This window comes from Podarcis tiliguerta (genome assembly GCF_965153285.1).
Source record: "Podarcis tiliguerta genome assembly, chromosome: 3".
Classification (NCBI taxonomy): domain Eukaryota; kingdom Metazoa; phylum Chordata; class Lepidosauria; order Squamata; family Lacertidae; genus Podarcis; species Podarcis tiliguerta.
The window spans coordinates 98,072,779-98,092,083 of record NC_139536.1 but is presented as its reverse complement, the minus strand read 5'-3'; the positions used below and the strand labels follow the sequence as shown (position 1 = coordinate 98,092,083).

The following is a 19,305-nucleotide window of genomic DNA, read 5'->3' as shown; positions in this document are numbered from 1 at the left end:
CAGGATGTTGTTGATGACTGTGATCACCATAGCTGTTTCACCTCTTTGGTGTCCCTCAGCTGGTCTCCACTCTGTTTTGTTCCTTGCTGCGTCTCCTCAGTAGCCATATATATCTGGGGCACCTCATTTACTGGTGTTGCTCTCTGCTGTGAGATACTGTTGCTCCCCACCAATTTCAAATATGCAAGGAGCAGGCATGTGTGTTGTAGATGATACCACAATTCAGCGAGACTTACTCCTAGTTAAGGGCGGTTAGAATTGCAACCTTAATTGTGAAAAGAAGAGCTTTTTTTGTAGTTCCTTTTTCATACTACAAAACAAAGCAATGTTATAAGTAGTCCAAAAGACAGCGGAAGTGCAAATTACCAGAGTGGTAGAGCATGAGATTCTTAATCTCAGGGTTGTGGGTTCAAGCCTCACCTTGGGCAAAATATTCCTACATTGCAGTTGGTTGGACTAGATGACTCTTGTGGTCCCTCTATACAGCATGTCCCCTTTTTGACTCTTCTCACATATATACACACATATATGTACACTCACTCACACACTATCATGTTTCCATTGTGTGGTGAACGTCACCATTCTTATTTTAAGGATCTTAGTTCAGATATTTAGATGCAATATATAAACAAGAGAGGTGTGCGTTAGTCTTTAAGAGCCACCAAGAGCTGCTTTGCCTCAGGATTATTATGTAATCTGAGGCAGATGTAATTGGGTTTCATCCTGTTTCTTCCCCCATCTTTCCTCAATAGTGGCTTCAGTTCTGGAGCAGATATTTTGCTCAGTCCAAGATTAAAAAAAGAAAAGAAAAAGTGTCAGGGAGCATATTGTAGTTCTGAAACACCTGCCAGATGTCTTCTACCTCCAGGCTGCAACTCCACTCATTCCATCTTCCTGTTTTTTGTGCACGTTTTGAGCATCTCTCTAGAGGCAAGCCATTATCTCTTTCTGTGTCTCTCTCTCTGTCTCTCAGGTAGCAACATTTTCTCTCTCTCCCTTCCCGAGAAGCTCAGTTTAAGCTGCCACGTCTATCTTTTCAGTAACATCTCTGCGTGTAATACATCAAGAGTTCTATTTAGAGTGCGTGTTTTTTCAGTAATTTACAAAAGCAATTCAAAATGGTTTCTTAATTTTAGAGCAACAGGCACAGTTTGGTTAAATCTGAGCAAGAAATTCATGTATGGAAGGTCTGTGGTTAAAAAAACCAAACCCTATCATGATTGAATGTGGGAATTGTGGACAATTAGTTATTCAAAAATTTGCTGTGGTTACTGTTATATGTTATTAGTACATTGATATGTACATATAAGCACATAACAGTATATAATAGGGCATTTGAAGTATTTTTATTTGCTCCTGTTGTTATTCTGGCTGGCTGCATGCTACATTGCGGATACTAAGCTCGGGTAAATTAAAAATGTTCTCTAGGGTCTCGAGAAAAATTAGACTTGTATGCAAAGGCTATTTTTAATTTCACCAAATTGCTTCTTATAATCCCAACTTCCAGTATATTCCCTACTGAAAGTATATGCCATATCTTAAGGAGAAAAAAATATAAAGTGTGGACAGAAGTTAGCAGATGGGGTCATAAATGGACAGATATAATTTCACGTGATGAAGAAGGGAAAATAGGTTGGTTTTTTTACTGCTGGGGGCTTCTTGTGCAGGGGATGTGTTCGACTTTGAGATATAAATTGACTTAACTACCTCAGAAAGAGGATATCACAGGAACCATCCTTTTCTCGGCTTCCCTTACCCCCCTGCTGCATCCCGGGGAGTATTGCTTCATATTAGCAGGACGGGGGGGGGGGGGGCTTCTAATTCACCATCTGATTGGGCTTCATGGGACCAGTTCCAGCTCTTGTGGCCTGAGGATGTGGACAGTGTGCTTGTAGCTGTCCAGCCAACCACATAGCACATCACGGCTGATTCGAGGTAATGAGAAAAGGCTGGCTGGGTGTCTCATTGCAGGGTTAAGTGGTACCTACAACCTTTGAGAAGGTGGTAGTGTGTCCAGTTCTGGGGGGGAAAACACTCTGGATCCAGAGTGCTTACTGGGAACAAAGCCTGCTTACTGGGTCAATGAGCAGTGGTGGTCGCATCACCACAGCCAATGTCAGTGGAGGGAATCCCTTTGATCTTGTGGCCTCTTCCTTCGGGTGCATGGGATGCTGGGAAAGCCCACAAAATTCAAATCATATTGGGCCAATCACAGGACAACTTTTGATTTAAGCAGCCCAATTGCGGGCCGTTGTAGGTGAGTCATTTGAGGTGGACTTGAGTGAAGCATTATCCTGCCTGGCTTGAAACAGGTCTGCTACCTTTCTATTTAAACTTGCGTTTGCATGGTTCAAGTCTTGGATGGCAGAAAAAGGCATTGGGTTGGATCCTTAGTCTTGCAGAGGGGGTAGGCCAGGACCCCACTCCTGTTTCAAAGTGTCAGGGTTCCCCATTATAGGGGTCCAAGGGGAAGGGTTCTGTCTGATGTACAGACAGGGGCTAACAAGACATAGAACTCCCCAAAATGGCATGCTGGAGGGATTGCCCAGATAATAATGCACACCATAGCACAATCCTACATCCTGGATCGACCCTGAAGGAATTCTCACCCAGCAAACAAAATTTGTGGCCAATTTTATTCCAAGACATTGTTTTGTCATTATTACTCCTCTCCAAGAGTCGAACCTCGATGGACCCTGCCACATGGCATCTGGAACCACAACTAATACCTAATTTCTAATATCTCTTTGGGGTTATGGTAGGTAGCCATGTTGGTCTGATGCAGTAGAAATATATAAAAATATATTTAAAATGTTCAGTAGCACCTTAGAGACCAACTAAGTTTGTTCTTGGTATAAGCTTTCATGTGCATGCACACTTCTTCAGATACCTCTTTGGGGGGCATCTGGGGGGGGCATCTATTTCCTCAAGCTACAGTAACTATAATATGTTGTTTTTATTGCATATTTAGCTGTTGTTTTCTATTGAATTATTTCATTGCGTGCCATATTAAAATGTGAATTGGTAGATGTGTTAAATTGGTAGATGTGTTAAAAAAGCTAAAACTAAAACTAATGTAAGGCAATCAGGATTGCATATTCAGTCATCTGTCATGGATGCTTTGGAATAGATGACCATTGGGGCCTCTTCCAACTCTACAATTCTGTGATTCTATCTTGGTATTGTATTGTATTCTTGACAATATAAAAATACTTTGAATAAACAAATATTAACAGGGGCATAACTTGTCAGCTTGGTTATTATTCCAACACCAAGAAGTAATTATTCTCACCTGCTTGACATAGCTACTGCATTTTTTTAAGTGCCCAAACTGAGCTCCATTTTGGGAGTCGGCAAACCTAGTTTATCTTGCTTGGTATGTGTATTGCTGTGTCTGTAACCTGGGCAACAACAGGAGGGAACTAGTCAGGCTTCCCCAAAGACATGTCGGGTAGAAATTTTATCTTCCTGTTATGACTAATGATTCCATATGAGTGCCTGATTCTACTCACTCTTTATTAGCTTTAGGAATCAGCCCATCTTAAAATAAGCTTTCATTAGCTTTTTGTAAACCCGGCCTCTTACAATCTCAGCTTATCCTGTATTAATTGATTCATGTCACAAGGGAAAGGTAGACGTCCTTTTCTCAATCTTGAATGGCTTTGAAAATACAGTGGTACCTCTGGATACAAATGGGATCCGTTCCGGAGCCCTGTTCGCATCCAGAAGCGAACACAACCTGGGTCTGTGCGGGTCGTGATTCACCACTTCTGCGCATGTGTGTGACGTCATTTTGACTGTCTGTGCATGCCCGAGCGGCGAAACCCGGAAGTAACGTGTTCCATTACTTCTGGGTCGCCGTGGAGCGCAACCCGAAAGCACTCAACCTGAAGCAACTTCAACCCGAGGTATGACTGTAAGTGGGTCTAGCCCCCCCCCCCTTGATACTTATCCTTCCTAGGACATAAGTTCCAAGTCCCACTTGTTATGATGATAATGATTATATTTTAGCATGTTCAACAATGGGACGCGGGTGGCGCTGTGGGTAAAACCTCAGCACCTAGGACTTGCCGATCACATGGTCGGCGGTTCGAATCCCCGCAGGGGGGTGAGCTCCCGACTTTTGGTCCCAGCTCCTGCCCACCTAGCAGTTCGAAGGCACCCCTAAGTGCAAGTAGATAAATAGGTACCGCTTTATAGCGGGAAGGTAAACGGCGTTTCCGTGTGCTGCGCTGGTGCTGGCTCACCGGAGCAGCTTCGTCACGCTGGCCACGTGACCCGGAAGTGTTTGCGGAGAGCGCTGGCTCCCGGCCTCTTAAGTGAGATGAGCGCACAACCCTAGAGTCTGTCAAGACTGGCCCGTACGGGCAGGGGTATCTTTACCTTTACCTTTATGTTCAACAATACAGAAATAATATAACAAGATGCAAAAACATATGATTGCTAAGGAGAAAGGGAAATAATAATAGACACATGAGAACAAATCACTCCCAAATATACAGTGTCAACATGTCAGTCACAGGTGTTAAGCTACCTATGTTCAGTAAGATAAGACAGCTTTACGGTGATTGGGTTGGGTAGCATTCTGTTGGCCATTTTCCATCAGAGAAAGTAAAGAGGTGCCAATTGCAAAAAGAAGTTGTACCGTATTTTTTGCTCTATAAGACTCACTTTTTCCCTCCTAAAAAGTAAGGGGAAATGTGTGTGCATCTTATGGAGCGAATGCAGGCTGCGCAGCTATCCCAGAAGCCAGAACAGCAAGAGGGATTGCTGCTTTCGCTGCGCAGCGATCCCTCTTGCTGTTCTGGCTTCTGAGATTCAGAATATTTTTTTTCTTGTTTTCCTCCTCCAAAAACTAGTTGCGTCTTATGGTCTGGTGCGTCTTATAGAGCGAAAAATACGGTAGTTTCAAGTTTAGCCATATTTTCTTACTGCTTTAAGTAGATCAGTTTGCTTTTCTATTACAACAGGGATGACTAACCTCTGGCTTTCCAGATGTTGCTAAACCACCATTCCCTTTATCCCAACCACTTATCGCAGTGGCTGGTGCTGATGGGGTTTGGAGACCCAACAGCATCTCAAGGCCACCTCTTCATTAGAAGATGCTACCAGACCTCCATACCATGATGTCAGTAGAGGACTATATTTTTGTACCCCTGTATTAAAATTTCCTATTCCTTTCTGAGATGTGTGTTTTTGTTTAATAACACACACACACACACAAGCTTGAGAGGTTGTATTTTCAAGCAAGTAGACATTTCACCTTTCCATTTCCCCCGCTTTGAAATGCACACCTGAGTGAGTGTTTCTAGCAATTTACCTCTTTCATGTGTTCCTCGTTTAATTCAAACTAGCATCTGAAACATGAAAGCTAAGTACAGCATAATGCAATTACTTTCTGTGATGTTTGCCGAGTGTTTTATGAAGCCCGTCTCTTTACAGTGGTCAATGAACGTAACATAATTGGATCTAAAAAGGGTGCTACTGTGTTCCAATGTGCACATAATGTTCCCTTTTCATAATGTTCAATAATTAAGACTTCTGAAAAGACAAAGCAAGCATTTATATAATCAAGACAAGAGATGAGTAACTATTCCAAAATAGCATTTTGTTTAGTAGCAAAAATAAACCAGGGTGTTGTTTTCTTTAAGCTTCAAAATAGGATAAGCTGGAACATTACAAAGGTTGTTCTTTCTCCCAAGTTGTAGCGCCTGGTACTGAACTCCATTATTGGGTATTATGATTTTATTTTAACTTGGTATGTAGCTTCTTTCTGGTTGAATACATACTAGCTTAGGATCCTAATAGGCTAGATATGTGTATTAAAGTTTACTGAGCCATTAAGACCCAGGATATGTGATGCATTCTGTGTAGATGCATCCCTGAAATACGAGTAAACTTTGGTTCATGCATAGAATGTCCTTATTTCCTATTTGCCACTCCAGCGAATATCATCTCTGCAGAAATGAGCCCCTGACCAGATCAGAAACCACACACTACTATAGATTTGTTAGGCGTGTTTTTGAGTAGGAATCCAGCACTTAGTTACATGGTTCTGTGCCTCTTGAAGTTGGTTGGTGTTGTAACTTCAGAAAGCAGACACACCAATTTGGAAAATGAATTTACACAAACACGCAAAATCCACGTTTAATTATTAGAGTGACATTTTTTCAGATGTGAAAACTGAAGCCAAATTCAGATTGTTGGAGACTTTGAACTGCATCAGTTTTGTATAAAACCATGAGTTGCTAAATGTGGTGTTCTCATGGTTAAAGGCAGAGGTTGGCAACATAAGGCCCACAAGCGGCCCATGGGGGTTGTTTAACTGGCCCATGGACCCCCACTGCCCCCTCGGTCGGATCCTGTGCATCGTGCTAAACTGGGGCGGAGCAGAGCGGAGACCGCCTTCCGCGACGCTGGCCAGCTTCCCATTGGCTGCAGGAAGCTCCGTGCCGGAAGGAGCGCTGGAAATAGTGTTTGTTTGTTTGTGCGTATGCGCACACACGTACACACTCCGGCCCACCGCGGCATCTGTGGGACCGTGAACCGGCCCAAGCCACAAAAACTTTGCCGACCCCTGGTTAAAGGTGTATATTTTGAGAAGGGGAAAGGAAGAGGCAGGGTAAGAAAGAATGAGGGCAAACAGATGCAGGGTCTTCTACAGCTCCAGCAGAGAGAAGTTTGCACACTGATTCTGGAGACAGCCAAAGGACACTTATAATGGTCTCATTCGCACATAAGGTTCTGTCAAACCATGGCTTAGCACAAACATGCTGGCTCCCAGGGTCTTTGCTCCTCCCCAGTCTTCCCAGCTCAGTTTGGTACTTAATGTGTCATCCAAACCCAAGATTGTGGTTGAACTAGGGTTGCCAAATTTCAAGAAGTGAAAATCAGGACACAGACAAATTGAACTTTTTTTTTTAATAGAAAAAACCCAAGTTGTTGGGGTTTGGGGGGTTATGTTGCCCCCCCCCCCCGGGACATCACTTTCATAGTTTTCCTTAACCATGATATGTAGTCAACAACAAACAAGCTTATGGTTAAGGAGGAGCTTCACTGTGATTGTGGGCTTGGATGACACACTAAACTAAACCTTGGCTTAGCTGCTGCAAAGCATTGACCTAAAAGGAGCAAAGCAATTGGGAGCTTCTCTCTGGGAGCCAGTAGGTTTGCGTGGTCCCAGCAAACCGTAGTTCGGTTTATTATTATCATTTGTATATTGTTTATTATTTATATATTGCTTGTATGCCAAAATTACCTAGACATACCGTATCACATGAACTAGGCCAGTGTCTGCCTTCTGGTCTAGGAGGAGCAAAACCAACAGAACCAAACCATTCATGTTCACATAGTTCACTGGTAGCTTTACAAAAAGGACTTGGTTGGTATGTTTTTCATTTCTGAAAGCCTCCTTGTTTTGCCCCCTGGCAAATATACAGGGAAGAGCGGGAAAGCCCAGCAGTTATCATGTTGAACATTTAGTTTTGTGTGATTGTTTATACAGAGCTGTCTTTCTGATTATGCCCCCGCTTCGTGATTAGTGAACCTTGCCCTTTTCAACACTTTACAGTTTCTTTTAACAGCTTTAGCTTTAAAATAGTTCCATTATAAGCACTTTTGCAGCCAACTCCTATAGTGTGGTTCTGCATTATTGGTTCAGTTTTAGGGATTGTTGAACATTAAATACTAAGACCTCTTTTACAGTAATTTGTCGCAATCCACTTTTCAAGAAAGTCCAAATGCGATGGGCTTGGGGCTTTGTTCATTTTGGTTTTCACATTTTGGAATGGAACCAAGCAGAACTTGTTTGTCTGAACATATATTCAAGCTTCAAAATGTAATTTAATGGGAAGCATGAAATTAAGGGTTGCATCCAACTAACTTCTGCTCAGAATGGACTTATTGAAATTAATGGTGCTAGTTTAGCCATGTTTATTAAATTCAAAGTTTACTCTGAGCATGACTAGTGTTGGACACAACCTAAATGGCAAAACATGATGTATGATGGCAAAACATGAAGTCCCGAGTAAATCAATAATTAGATATGAAGCATACGGACTTCTGTGACAGACCAGTATCAGAAACATTACACCAGCATTGTCAAAATTCTGTAGCGAATTGTAGGCTGACAAGTTGTGGCAAGTGTTTAGATTTTTTTTACTGTTGCTTTAAAGCGATTGTGGTTGTGTTGTTTATAAATATTAATCATTCCATAAAATAAAACATTATAATTGGTTTGCCACTGTATCTAAGTCTGGCTAAATGCAATATGAATTTATATATAAAAAAAAACTATTACAAAAACATGTGAAACGTTATACAGATGCCATTTATATTACCCTAAAGGGGGTGTAAATATGTACTAATTTTTTTGGCAAAAGGTGTTTAAGGAGATAACAGAAATCACTGGGTTAAAGCTAACCAAAAGTCCAGAGGTAGCATTATTATCAATTTATGATAGGGTGGAAGGTTCACAGGCTATTAAGGACTTGCTCACAAATTTGAAAGTGGCACAAATTATTATAGCTAGGAAGTGGAAGGACCAAGCAGACTATAAAATGGAAGAATGGAAATAAAGGGGTGTAGGATATAGCTATTAATGATAAATTAACATGTGCCATTAAGGTAAGACAGGGAATATGCAGGAGAAATGCTTTTGAGGAGATATGGAGGGTGTTTGTAGAATTTGTGCTGTTAAAACGGAAAGAGGTCAAACCATCGCAAGAGGTGTTGAAATTTTGGGAGGTTGGATAGTTACAATGGAATGGTCTCGGTGGTGGGGTGCACATTATTATTATTGTATTATTATTATTATTATTATTATTATTATTATTATTATTATTATTATTATTATTTTAAAAGTATTGTGATACTGAAAAACAGCAATATATATATAATTAGTCTAAATACTCAATGTATTGTCTTGTTGCCTGACAGACGCCTTGCATTTCAAAGACAGAGAATCAGCCACAAGGATTAGCAACCAGCGTCAGGTGGGGACAGACACCCATCAATCAGTCTACCCCCTGGGACACAGACGAACCCCCATCCAAACAGATGAGGGAGACTGAAAACCCAGGTATTCTTTCAGCCTTATTTGTAATTCTGTTGGGTGGGTGGAGGGATTGTTCAAAGCAAATTCAATATGCTTTCTCCAATTACCTCTCTAAATAAGACTTTATCACGAGTCCTTTTTTCATGCTACAGCTGGCTTTTCTTTCTAGTTGTAAAGACCCCCTCAGGTTACTCCTATGTCAGGGTTAATATAAATGTATTAAGATGCCTGCAAGTTCATTAAAGCGTTTTCTTTTCCCTTCTCCACCAGGGTAGGAAACAAGCAAACAAACAAACAAACACACAAAAAACTCGCCACTGCATAATATGTTAAGAACTCCTTTTATGTCCAGAGCCACCTGAAATGATTTCCAGCTTCCAGACACATATCATACAATGTGCAGCTATGCCAGACGCCTAATTACAATCTCTTTGTAGTGGCTGCAACACGGTTATTATACGCGCCAAGTGTTTGTCAGGGAGCCATGAAAACACGTTGGGGAAAGAGGATAATTTTCTTGGAAGCATATACTTAAGCTACACAAAGCTGCAAAGCGCATAACATTGTAAACATTCTGTATTGCTAGCTGATTGCTATTTTCAACATTTGCACTCTCCTGCCATGTCGTAGTCCTTCTAGGCACTTGCCAGTTTGGAGTGGTCCCAGATCCCTCCCCCCACTTCCTTTGGGGTTGCAGGAGGGACGGGCTCAACAGGGGAAATTGAATACAGTGGTACCTGGGGTTAAATACTTAATTCGTTCCAGAGGTCTGTTCTTAACCTGAAGCACCACTTTAGCTAATGGGGCCTCCTGCTGCTGCCGCGCCGCCGGAGCACGATCTCTGTTCTCATCCTGAAGCAAAGTTCTTAACCCGAGGTACTATTTCTGGGTTAGCTGAGTCTGTAACCTGAAGCGTATGTAACCCGAGGTACCACTGTATTAGCAGCATTGTACAGAGAGAGTATTGGGCCTTCCTGTTCCAAAAATTGTTCTTATTGCTAGCTTTCCTTTTTCCAGGTACAGCTCCATGGGTTACAACAGTTGCAGCAGGTAGCCAGCCAACTCTTATCACTCATTCTTATGGGATGACTCAACCTCCGACCTTCAGCCCAGCCGTGAACGTCCAAGCCCCTGTCATTGGAGTTACACCCTCACTCCCTCCTCACGTTACCCCCCAGCTTCCATTAATGCCAGCTCATTACCAGCTTCAGCAGCAGCCTTCACAGCCTCTGAGTAACATGGTTGTGAACCTGCAAAGCCAGCCTCTGTACACTAACAGCCAGCCCATTACAATGTCTTCTATGACCGGGGTTGGTCAGGTGACTCACCCGGGCCACAGTGCAGTAGGGAACGGTCATATGACTTGTCCTATCCTGCCTCCACCACCACCTGCTTTGCCTTCAGCCGCCCTACCTAATAGCGTTCCGGCTACCAATGGGCAGGCTGCTCCTCAGCTTCCTCCTAACCAGACGGGCAGTCAGGACAGCACAAATGGCGTGCAGATGCTACGGACGGTTGGTGTGGGAAAGTACGAGTTTACGGATCCTTGGCATCCAAAAGGTAAGTTAGCCCAGAATTCCTCATGCTTTCCATGCTTTGTACTTTGCACTCTGGGATATAACATGAGTTTGACCAAACTGCGGGAGGCAGTGGAAGACAGGAGTACCTGGCGTGCTCTGGTCCATGGGGTCACGAAGAGTTGGACACAACAACTAAACAATAACTTTGGGATTATGTGTACTTTGGGGACGTAATGTGTCAACAATGTTCATGTTCTTCCAAAAACCCTACATAAGAGGCGGCCTTGCCAGTTAAGAGTGTCCACAGTGCTGATGTTCCTCTGCCAGTATTCCAGCACCAGTTTCCTGTCTTGTGTTCTGTGGCAGCTTTTCATAAAGATGACAAACTGCTTCCTCTGAGAAGTCGGGGGAAACTATGCACTGGTTTCAGCACTGAATGACACTTTCTAGGGTACCTCAAACAAGCAAAGATACACATCTCAAAGTGCATGAGACAGCTGTCGCTTGTTGCCTTAGAGTCCCGTCCCCCCCTCGTGAGGAACACTTACGTAAAAACCACCCCACTGTCTTTCTAGGTTAAGTTGTGGCTTTTGAGCCAGTATTTTTATATGACACTTGATAATTTCCTCCTATTCAGCGTGGTGTGTGTGTGGACTGGGCTAACATTCTAGTTGGCTCTGCACACTGGGTTGGGTTAGCCAATCCAACAAGAGCCTCTAAGGTGGTACTTTAGAGTGTGTTGATTGAAATTGACCTGTGATCTGGTATTAACTCTCCAAGAGACTATCAGGCCAGGAGCAGTAGTTATTTGATCCAAAGAACCGAATGCATCTGATCCATGCTGGGAAATTAGCATGGCAGGAAATCTGCACTAGAAAATCCCATGGGGGTTCTGCATGCTTCCCCTACGCACTCTTCTATTTCCCTCATATTGACTTCACAGCCCACCCCTCAAATCTGCCCCAGGGACCAAAACAAAAACGAGAATTGTGTGGGTTGTTGTATAGTGCTGTGCATATACCTTGCTGACAGTCCACTATGTGAACATTAAGTGTGACATTGCATGCTAAATTTCTTTTAGTTTACAGTATTCCCTTGTTATGTTCTCTGGGCAACTCTCAGTCTGATGAGAACACAGCGGCTCTCCCTGACCATGTCGTTGAAAATCCATTTGCTTTCTGAGGGAAGGTTAGGCTTGTGGGATGATGCTACATTATTTAAAACAGAAAAACAGAGCAGCTCACATCACCTGTTACATGCAGCCGTATCCGCAGGGACAAAGCATGACTGTATCTCACGCTAGGTTGAGATTACCCCCTGGAAGGTAACAAGTGAAGAGGTTCTTTGACTTGCATTGCTTCTGTGAATGCTAGGACAGGTCTTTAAATGTGCTGCAGAAACCAGATGCGACCGTGTTGTGTTTGGAAAGTCATTCTTCCTCCCAGCACTAGAGTGCTGATTTAATTTAATCTTTGTGTGCTCTGTTTTATTTTTCAAATTAACCTGTCTCTCCTTAACAAGTATTTAGTGTTCCCCATATGAAACTGAAATAGAACGGAGCTTAAGAAAAATCTCTTAAGTCAGTATAGAAGACCACAAAGGCTCCATTAAGTCTGCTAAGCTAATTGTACACATGAACAGTGCCCATGTTTAATTTATATATTAAAATCTTTTGTGTAGCTTACCAAAGAAACTTCATTACTATTAAATACCTTTCATTTGCATATGAGGAAATTCATTCCAATTGCCCAGCTTTTAAGAACAGTTGCTTCACACCCTGATTTCTAAAGCAAAGTACTCGAATATTTTCAGGTTTTTACTTCTTAAAAAATATGAGATGAAGTGACTTTGAAGGATCTTTGCTATCCATATATTTCTTATTATTTCCAAGAAAATTAAGTTCACACCTTATTCCCTTCCTCAGTAAAAAATGTTAAATATAACACCATATATTTCAAATGTTAAAGAGATTTCAGAATCCAAAATTTAAAGAAAATATTGAATATTTTGGCAGGGTGCCTCATTTTGATTCTAGAGTTTTTAATTTATTTATTACTGGCTGACCAGAAAAAGCAGCTTGGAGCAGCCTCCAAGTGTTGAAATCTTTCCTAGAGATAAATAATTTGCCCATCCATTTTTTAAAAAGTTGAGGGTTCGTCATCATGATTCCCATTGTGGTTTTTACCATAAATATCTATAGGCATCTATAGGCCCAAGGTTATGGTCTGAAGGAACATGAGGCTATTCTTTCTGAAGCCAAGCAAATCAGGGTCTGGATAGTGCCCAAACAGAACACCCCCCCCCCCTGAAACCACATGTACTTTGTCTTGTGTTCAAATGTAGAGATGAAAGCAGGTATTAGTTTTAACTGATGACAGCTGTCAATGAATTAGCTCTACAGTTTTGCATAAATTGTAAGGTGGGCAGCTGTTTTCCTGTGAGTTAGATTTTACTATCTTCTTATTTATCAGATTAATTTGTTTAATGATAAAGAGAGACAGTGAAACATCCATATATGATTTATTATGTAGGTTGATGGGTGCGTGTGTGTAAATCAGGGTTTACCAATCTTGGGTCACCAGCTGTTCTTGGACTACAATTCCCATCATCCATGACCACTGATCCTGCTAGCTAGGGATGATGGGGGTAGTCCAACAACAACTGGAGGCTGGGAAACCCTGGTGTAAATGAACATATATCCACCCAGAGAGGGAGAGAAATTCTCATTCTTTAAAAGCTTCATTTAGACACCATAATTGCGATTGTCAGGTCTAATGTGGAACAAGCGGATATAAAATCTACTTAAATAGAGGAAAACTTCAGTCCAGCGAGGCAGACTATAAGCTCTTGCCATGTTTAGCATGAGATATCCCTCATATAAACCATCTTAAGTTCATAAGAAGAGTGTTTTGATTTCTCTCTCAGGGGCTTTGTGTCTTTAAAGCCTGGCTAATTTTGGAGTTGTGTGTGACGGACAGCTTGTTCTCAGATAGGGAGATGGGAAGCACAGCGACGCAATGTCAAAATGGTTCAAACATGCAGGGAGAGCTGCTTCACTATCAGTTTTTGAAACGAGCTTTTCTGCCTCATTTTGGGTGAACCTTGGCCGGTGTTGCAAGGAAGTTCTGCTGCAGATGTGCCTTGAGATCCTTTTCATTACATCCCCATCATTATTCCTCCCACCACACAGACACGCGCTAGCCCCATTTTTGTTTCTGCTTGACAATCCGCCTGGTATGGAGTAATTACTTCACAATTCCCTAAATGAAAAGAACACATCTTGCCAGTCAAAATAAGGGATACTGATGTTTTTATACATCATTAGTGAACTGATTTAAAATTTCACATTTTGTTTTCCCTAATTATGTTTCATTTGGCTGAGCTGTATTCCTGCAGGGTCTGCACTAGAAATGCACTTACTCAAATGTTTCTTCTTAATAGCCTGTTTCTGCTTTACAAGTAAACAAATACATGGCAAAAATAATAACAATCTCAACCCAATATATAAAGGTTATGTGGAAGATATTCCATTTGCAATAGGTCAATGGTATTTTTTGACATACAGCTTGAAATTAAGTCAAGTCTATTTAATATTATTTAAATTGTAGTAACAGTTACATTGTATTTTGTTATACTTTAAGGAACCTATCTTTCAGTCTTTATTCCTTTCTTTTCCATGTGCCAAATGAAGATTTAATTGGTCTCTTACAGCTGCTGGTGATGCTGGTATTGAGGAGAGATGTTGAGAAATTTTAAATGATTTTTTTTTTTAATGCTGTGAATATGTTGAAGATTAGCCTGTTTGCAAACATTGGGCAACTGGTACTTTGTCAATTACTGCAAAGAATTGTATTGCAAAAATATGCAATTTTTAATTAAATTAAAAATAATGCTGTTTTATATTAAATGCTTGATAGCTCTTTCCAAGCATTTTTTTTTATATAAGGCAAGTTCCATCATTATGAGATGCTATATATACAATAAGGGTGAATTCACATAGCTTATTTGGTGCTTTTACCCCTGAGTGGAAATGATTTGACAGTCTACCTTCTACCATGCAGTTAAGCCCAGTTTTATAGCAGTTCTCTGCCACTACTTGAAATCTAGGGAAGATAAGAGATGATAGCACTGGGATTAATAGCATGATTAGAGAGTGTAGATGACTACATCCCCACACCATTTCAGATGCTATATTGACAGCTTTTAAGTGATTAGCTTGTGTCTCCATTGTAAGCTTGTGTCTCCATTATAAGTGTCATTGACATCCATACTAGAGTGCATTTCAGATAAAATTGCACGTTTAATTCCCACTGAAAATTAGGGTAGATGGATGGTTTAATTCTTCTTTTTAATCAGCAGGATAACGTCAAATATATTTATATATTTCAGATGGCATGTTTATGAGAATCTTGAGGAAATGGTGCAAGTTACATTAATTTAATAATCAAATGCTACGATGTTGATAGAACGTATGTACATCTTTTAAGAGTCGTTTTTAATCAGGCTGGGCAATTACAGAATATCTGGATTCCTGCCCGTCAGTGAAACTTTCCATTGTTTTAGAGTCACAGACTGCTGGAAAACTGGAAAGAACATTCAAAACATAATGTGTGGTTCACTCAGTTTTAATAGCAAATCATACTTTCAGTATTTTCACTCATTAAAAGAGACTTTATTATGGTTAGATTTGGTTTAGCTCCGCCAACCAGCTACATAAGGTCTTGGTTAATCAGAGCAATTCGTGGAAATCAAGTGACCACTTAACTTTGGCAAAGTAACTCCTAAATCTGTTTTATGTAACCAGCTCCACAGAACACACAAAGAACTTCCTTGAAACCCAAAAGCAAAAACTGGCAGGTTTTGGATCTGAAAGAAAAAGTGTGCTGGATGCCGAAAATAACAGAAAACAGCTCCTTATGTTTCATTTTACTGGGTGTTTCTGGTGTTAGCTACCACCTCCTTTTCATCCTTCTCAAGGTCTAATTTGTTTAATTAATAGATTTTTACACCATGCACTGGGCTTCAAGCACTCACTTCTCAAAAGAAAATTAAACTCTGCAGGTGGCCTGAATCAGTCCCTGGTTATAGGAAAGAGGGAAAGAAACAGCAATGGGCTGTTGGAATATGGTAATGTGAAATAATCTGCACCACATTACTCAACATTCCTATGCGTATTTATTTACTGGGTATTTCATAATATTTGTGCACCGCTTGATTGTAAAAACAAAAACCCTCAAAGCAGTTTACAAAGCATAAAACAGTAAAATCAACCCAAATACGAAAGTTAAAATTCTAAAATACAGATTAAAAATTTTACCTGGATTTCCTAAGCATCTGGGTAAAAGGTAAAGGACCCCTGACCATTAGGTCCATTCATGGCTGACTCTGGGGTTGCGGCGCTCATCTTGCTTTATTGGCCGAAGGAGCCGGCATACAGCTTCTGAGTCATGTGGCCAGCATGACTAAGCCGCTTCTGGTGAAGCAGAGCAGCACACGGAAACGCCGTTTACCTTCCCACCGGAGTGGTACCTATTTATCTACTTGCACTTTGATGTGCTTTTGAACTGCTAGGTTGGCAGGAGCAGGGACTGAGCAACGGGAGCTCACCCCGTTGCGGGGATTCGAACCGCCGACCTTCTGATCAGCAAGTCCTAGGCTCTGTGGTTTAACCCACAGCGCCACCCGAGTAGCAAGCATCTGGGTAGGGTTGTCTAAATGGGAATGTTTTTAGCAGGCGCCAAAAAGAGTACAGTGAAGACGACTTCTTTATCTCAATAGGTAGGGAGTCCCAAAGTGTAGGTGCTCCCACACTAAACAACTGAGTTCTTAAAAATGTGGAACAGGCATTATGTGGCACCTGTAGTAGTGCCAGTTCTGCCAGATGAATTGTAGTTGGGTGGTGCCTTGATTGTGTCACACTGTTTCACTAAAAGGAAAAACCTGGAAGGCCACAGGTTCGCCACCCCTTCTACAAAAAAAAAAATGGCTCAGCCAAGAAGATGCTAAACTTGGTCACAAGGAGATCAGAGATTATGCCACTCCACTGCTTCCTTCAAAATGCACACAAGCCATTTCCTGTACACTTAAACTCACCCTTTGGGAGTGTTTGCACAGCTCACTCCTAGACACTAAGCATGCCTCAGACAAATCACTTAAGACTTGTATTTTGCTGTCAAAGCTTCTTCTTCATTGAACAAACCTTTACTCTTGTTACCTACAAATTAGCCTTGAGAGGGACTTCATGTGCAGATTTTTGTCTGACATTCTAAGTTGAAGAACTCAGAAATTATCATCGATTTGTAATACCTCCAAGAATTACATGTTGGACCATTTCAGCAGTGTCAGTGGTTCAGAATATTTGCTTGTTAAATAAGCATGGGGTATCTGCATATTCCTGCCAACCTAGCAGTTTGAAAGCACATCAAAGTGCAAGTGGATAAATAGGTACTGCTCCGGCGGGAAGGTAAACGGTGTTTCCGTGCGCTGCTCTGGTTCGCCAGAAGCAGGTAGTCATGCTGGCCACATGACCCGGAAGCTGTCTGTGGACAAACACCAGCTCCCTCAGCCTATAGAGCGAGATGAGCGTCGCAACCCCAGAGTCGGACTTAATGGTCAGGGGTTCCTTTTACCTTTACCTTTATATGCATATAGAACTCCTCATGCCAGGCCCTCATGTCTGTATCCCAGGCTTCCTCAACCTCGGCCCTCCAGATGTTCTGAGACTACAATTCCCATAATCCCTGATCACTGCTCCTGCTAGCTAGGGATGATGGGAGTTGTAGGCCAAAAACATCTGGAGGGCTGAGGTTGAGGAAGCCTGCTATAGCCCTTTAATTCCTTTTAGAGGTGAGTGGGCAGTGGGCGTATACATTGTGTCGCATGCTGAGACATATGCATGCCCACCTGTGTTTCTGTATAAACCAGATTTAATTATTCCACGGTCCACTCTTGAGGCAGCTTGGTTTCCTCTTCCTCTGTACTTGTGTTGTATTATCCATTCTCCCCTTGGTGAAGAGCCATTCACTACATAAACAAGATTACATTTCAAGTCGTGTCTGTGAACTGCTCCATGTGTAGAAAAGGTAAGTTAAGAAAGATTTGATAAAACTTGGTTGATGGATAATTATATGAAATTCATCAGATGCATTACTGGGAAATTAGAAGTTGTTGACTGCAGGCCTTTCCTTTCTGATACATAATTGGTCTTGGGAGGATGCAAATTTTTAGTTTTGTAAAAATAGATGATATTGTTCCTCTCCAGTAATTATTTGGATGCATATTTTGCCCTTGGAAAGGAAAAAGGAAAAAGAAAAAGATTTCAACTGCTGCTGTTTTTCTAAATAAAGTGAATATGGAAGTACTAGCAGATACATCAACAGTGATCATAATGCTAGCTTCTTGATTTCTTGCTTCCATATATAAACACTAAACTGAAATTCTATTTTTGTTACTCCTTGCTCTCATCATAGTGGGACATATTTTTACAGTACTAAGCTCTGCAGTTGCACAACCCTTATCAACGCCAATAGAACTTTATTTTTATGTTACAGTTTTATAAACCGCTTCGCAGCCCAAGTTATCAGAGTGGTGTCCAATAAGATAAAATGAGGTAAAATACAAAATATATCGATTTTTTTTAAAAAAGAGAAAAACCATTGCTACTATTATACAATTAGTATTCCATAAAGCAACTGAGCCACGCTTCAGGGAAAGACTTCTCAAACAAAAATGTCTTCAGGACCCACTAATAAATAATAATAACATATCACTGTATTAGCGTGTTGCTAAGGATGATGGCATTTCCACACAAACATAGCAGCATAGGACAGATTTATACATTTTATAAAAGCGTAACTGAACTCTGCAACACTCGACAAAAGGCCATTTAGTTTTTGGTACAGAATCATTATTTTACTTTCCTCTATAGGCTGTCTTTTTGACATACCATGGATCGCAAGAAGAAGTGAACTCTTAGCATTATCCATCAAAGGTTTCTTTAATTCACTTTCACAATGATGAAGTGGCACAGAAGATGCCTCTTGACTTTAAGGATTAAGACAGTTCTGCGTTTCATCAAAACCAGGAAATCATTTAACCATTCCCCCCCTCCAGTCCAAGCACTTGCAATTAAATGGCAGGAATGGGTGGGGAGCAGAATCCGAGGTCAATTAATATAAAAGAAGGCTTTTCAGTGTATTTTAATTTCTAACAAATCTTGTTAATTTGTGAGGAAACCAACCTCTGTCTTTTGATATTCTTCAAGAAATTTCTAAGAAGGGGTGTCATTTGCTGCCTGTTTACAATATGCAGACCGTAGGCATAACCTCATGCAGCAACTGTATCTTTTTGTGTATTAAGAGCTTTGCTTAAACTGTGGAACTCATGGCCACTGGGATAAATGTCACGGTGAAATGGCCTATCTAACAGGTAATATATAAATAAAGAAAGATAATAATTCTACTTCAGAAACAAACTACCTAGTGTACCTCTAATTGCTTTGTTCTGGGATGTATATACATTATGTGTCGATTCAGTGTAGCGTTAGGGTTATAATTCCGCCAATCTCTCCCTCCCCCTTCTGTCCCCATGCACTATTCTAGGGGTACTCCACAATTTCATTGTGAATTCTGGGGAGGTAGGGGATAAGCAGATGGAGAAATGGGGTAAGCCTTGTTGTTCTAGTCGGAGTCCTTTCTGGCCCATTATCCAGGTGGCGAACTTCCAGTGTCA

The 19,305-nt window shown here is 41.2% G+C and overlaps 1 protein-coding gene across 2 annotated transcripts in view; it reads left to right on the top strand.

The window, feature by feature from the left end:
• KLHL29 (kelch like family member 29) overlaps positions 1 to 19,305 on the top strand; it is a 414,714-nt gene that overhangs the window by 224,332 nt on the left and 171,077 nt on the right. For both annotated transcript variants that reach the window (XM_083431604.1, XM_083431605.1), the window contains exons 4-5: positions 8,938 to 9,079; positions 10,073 to 10,615. In XM_083431604.1, the coding sequence (XP_083287730.1) occupies positions 8,938 to 9,079; positions 10,073 to 10,615 (685 nt within the window). The remainder of the gene's footprint in view (positions 1 to 8,937; positions 9,080 to 10,072; positions 10,616 to 19,305) is intronic.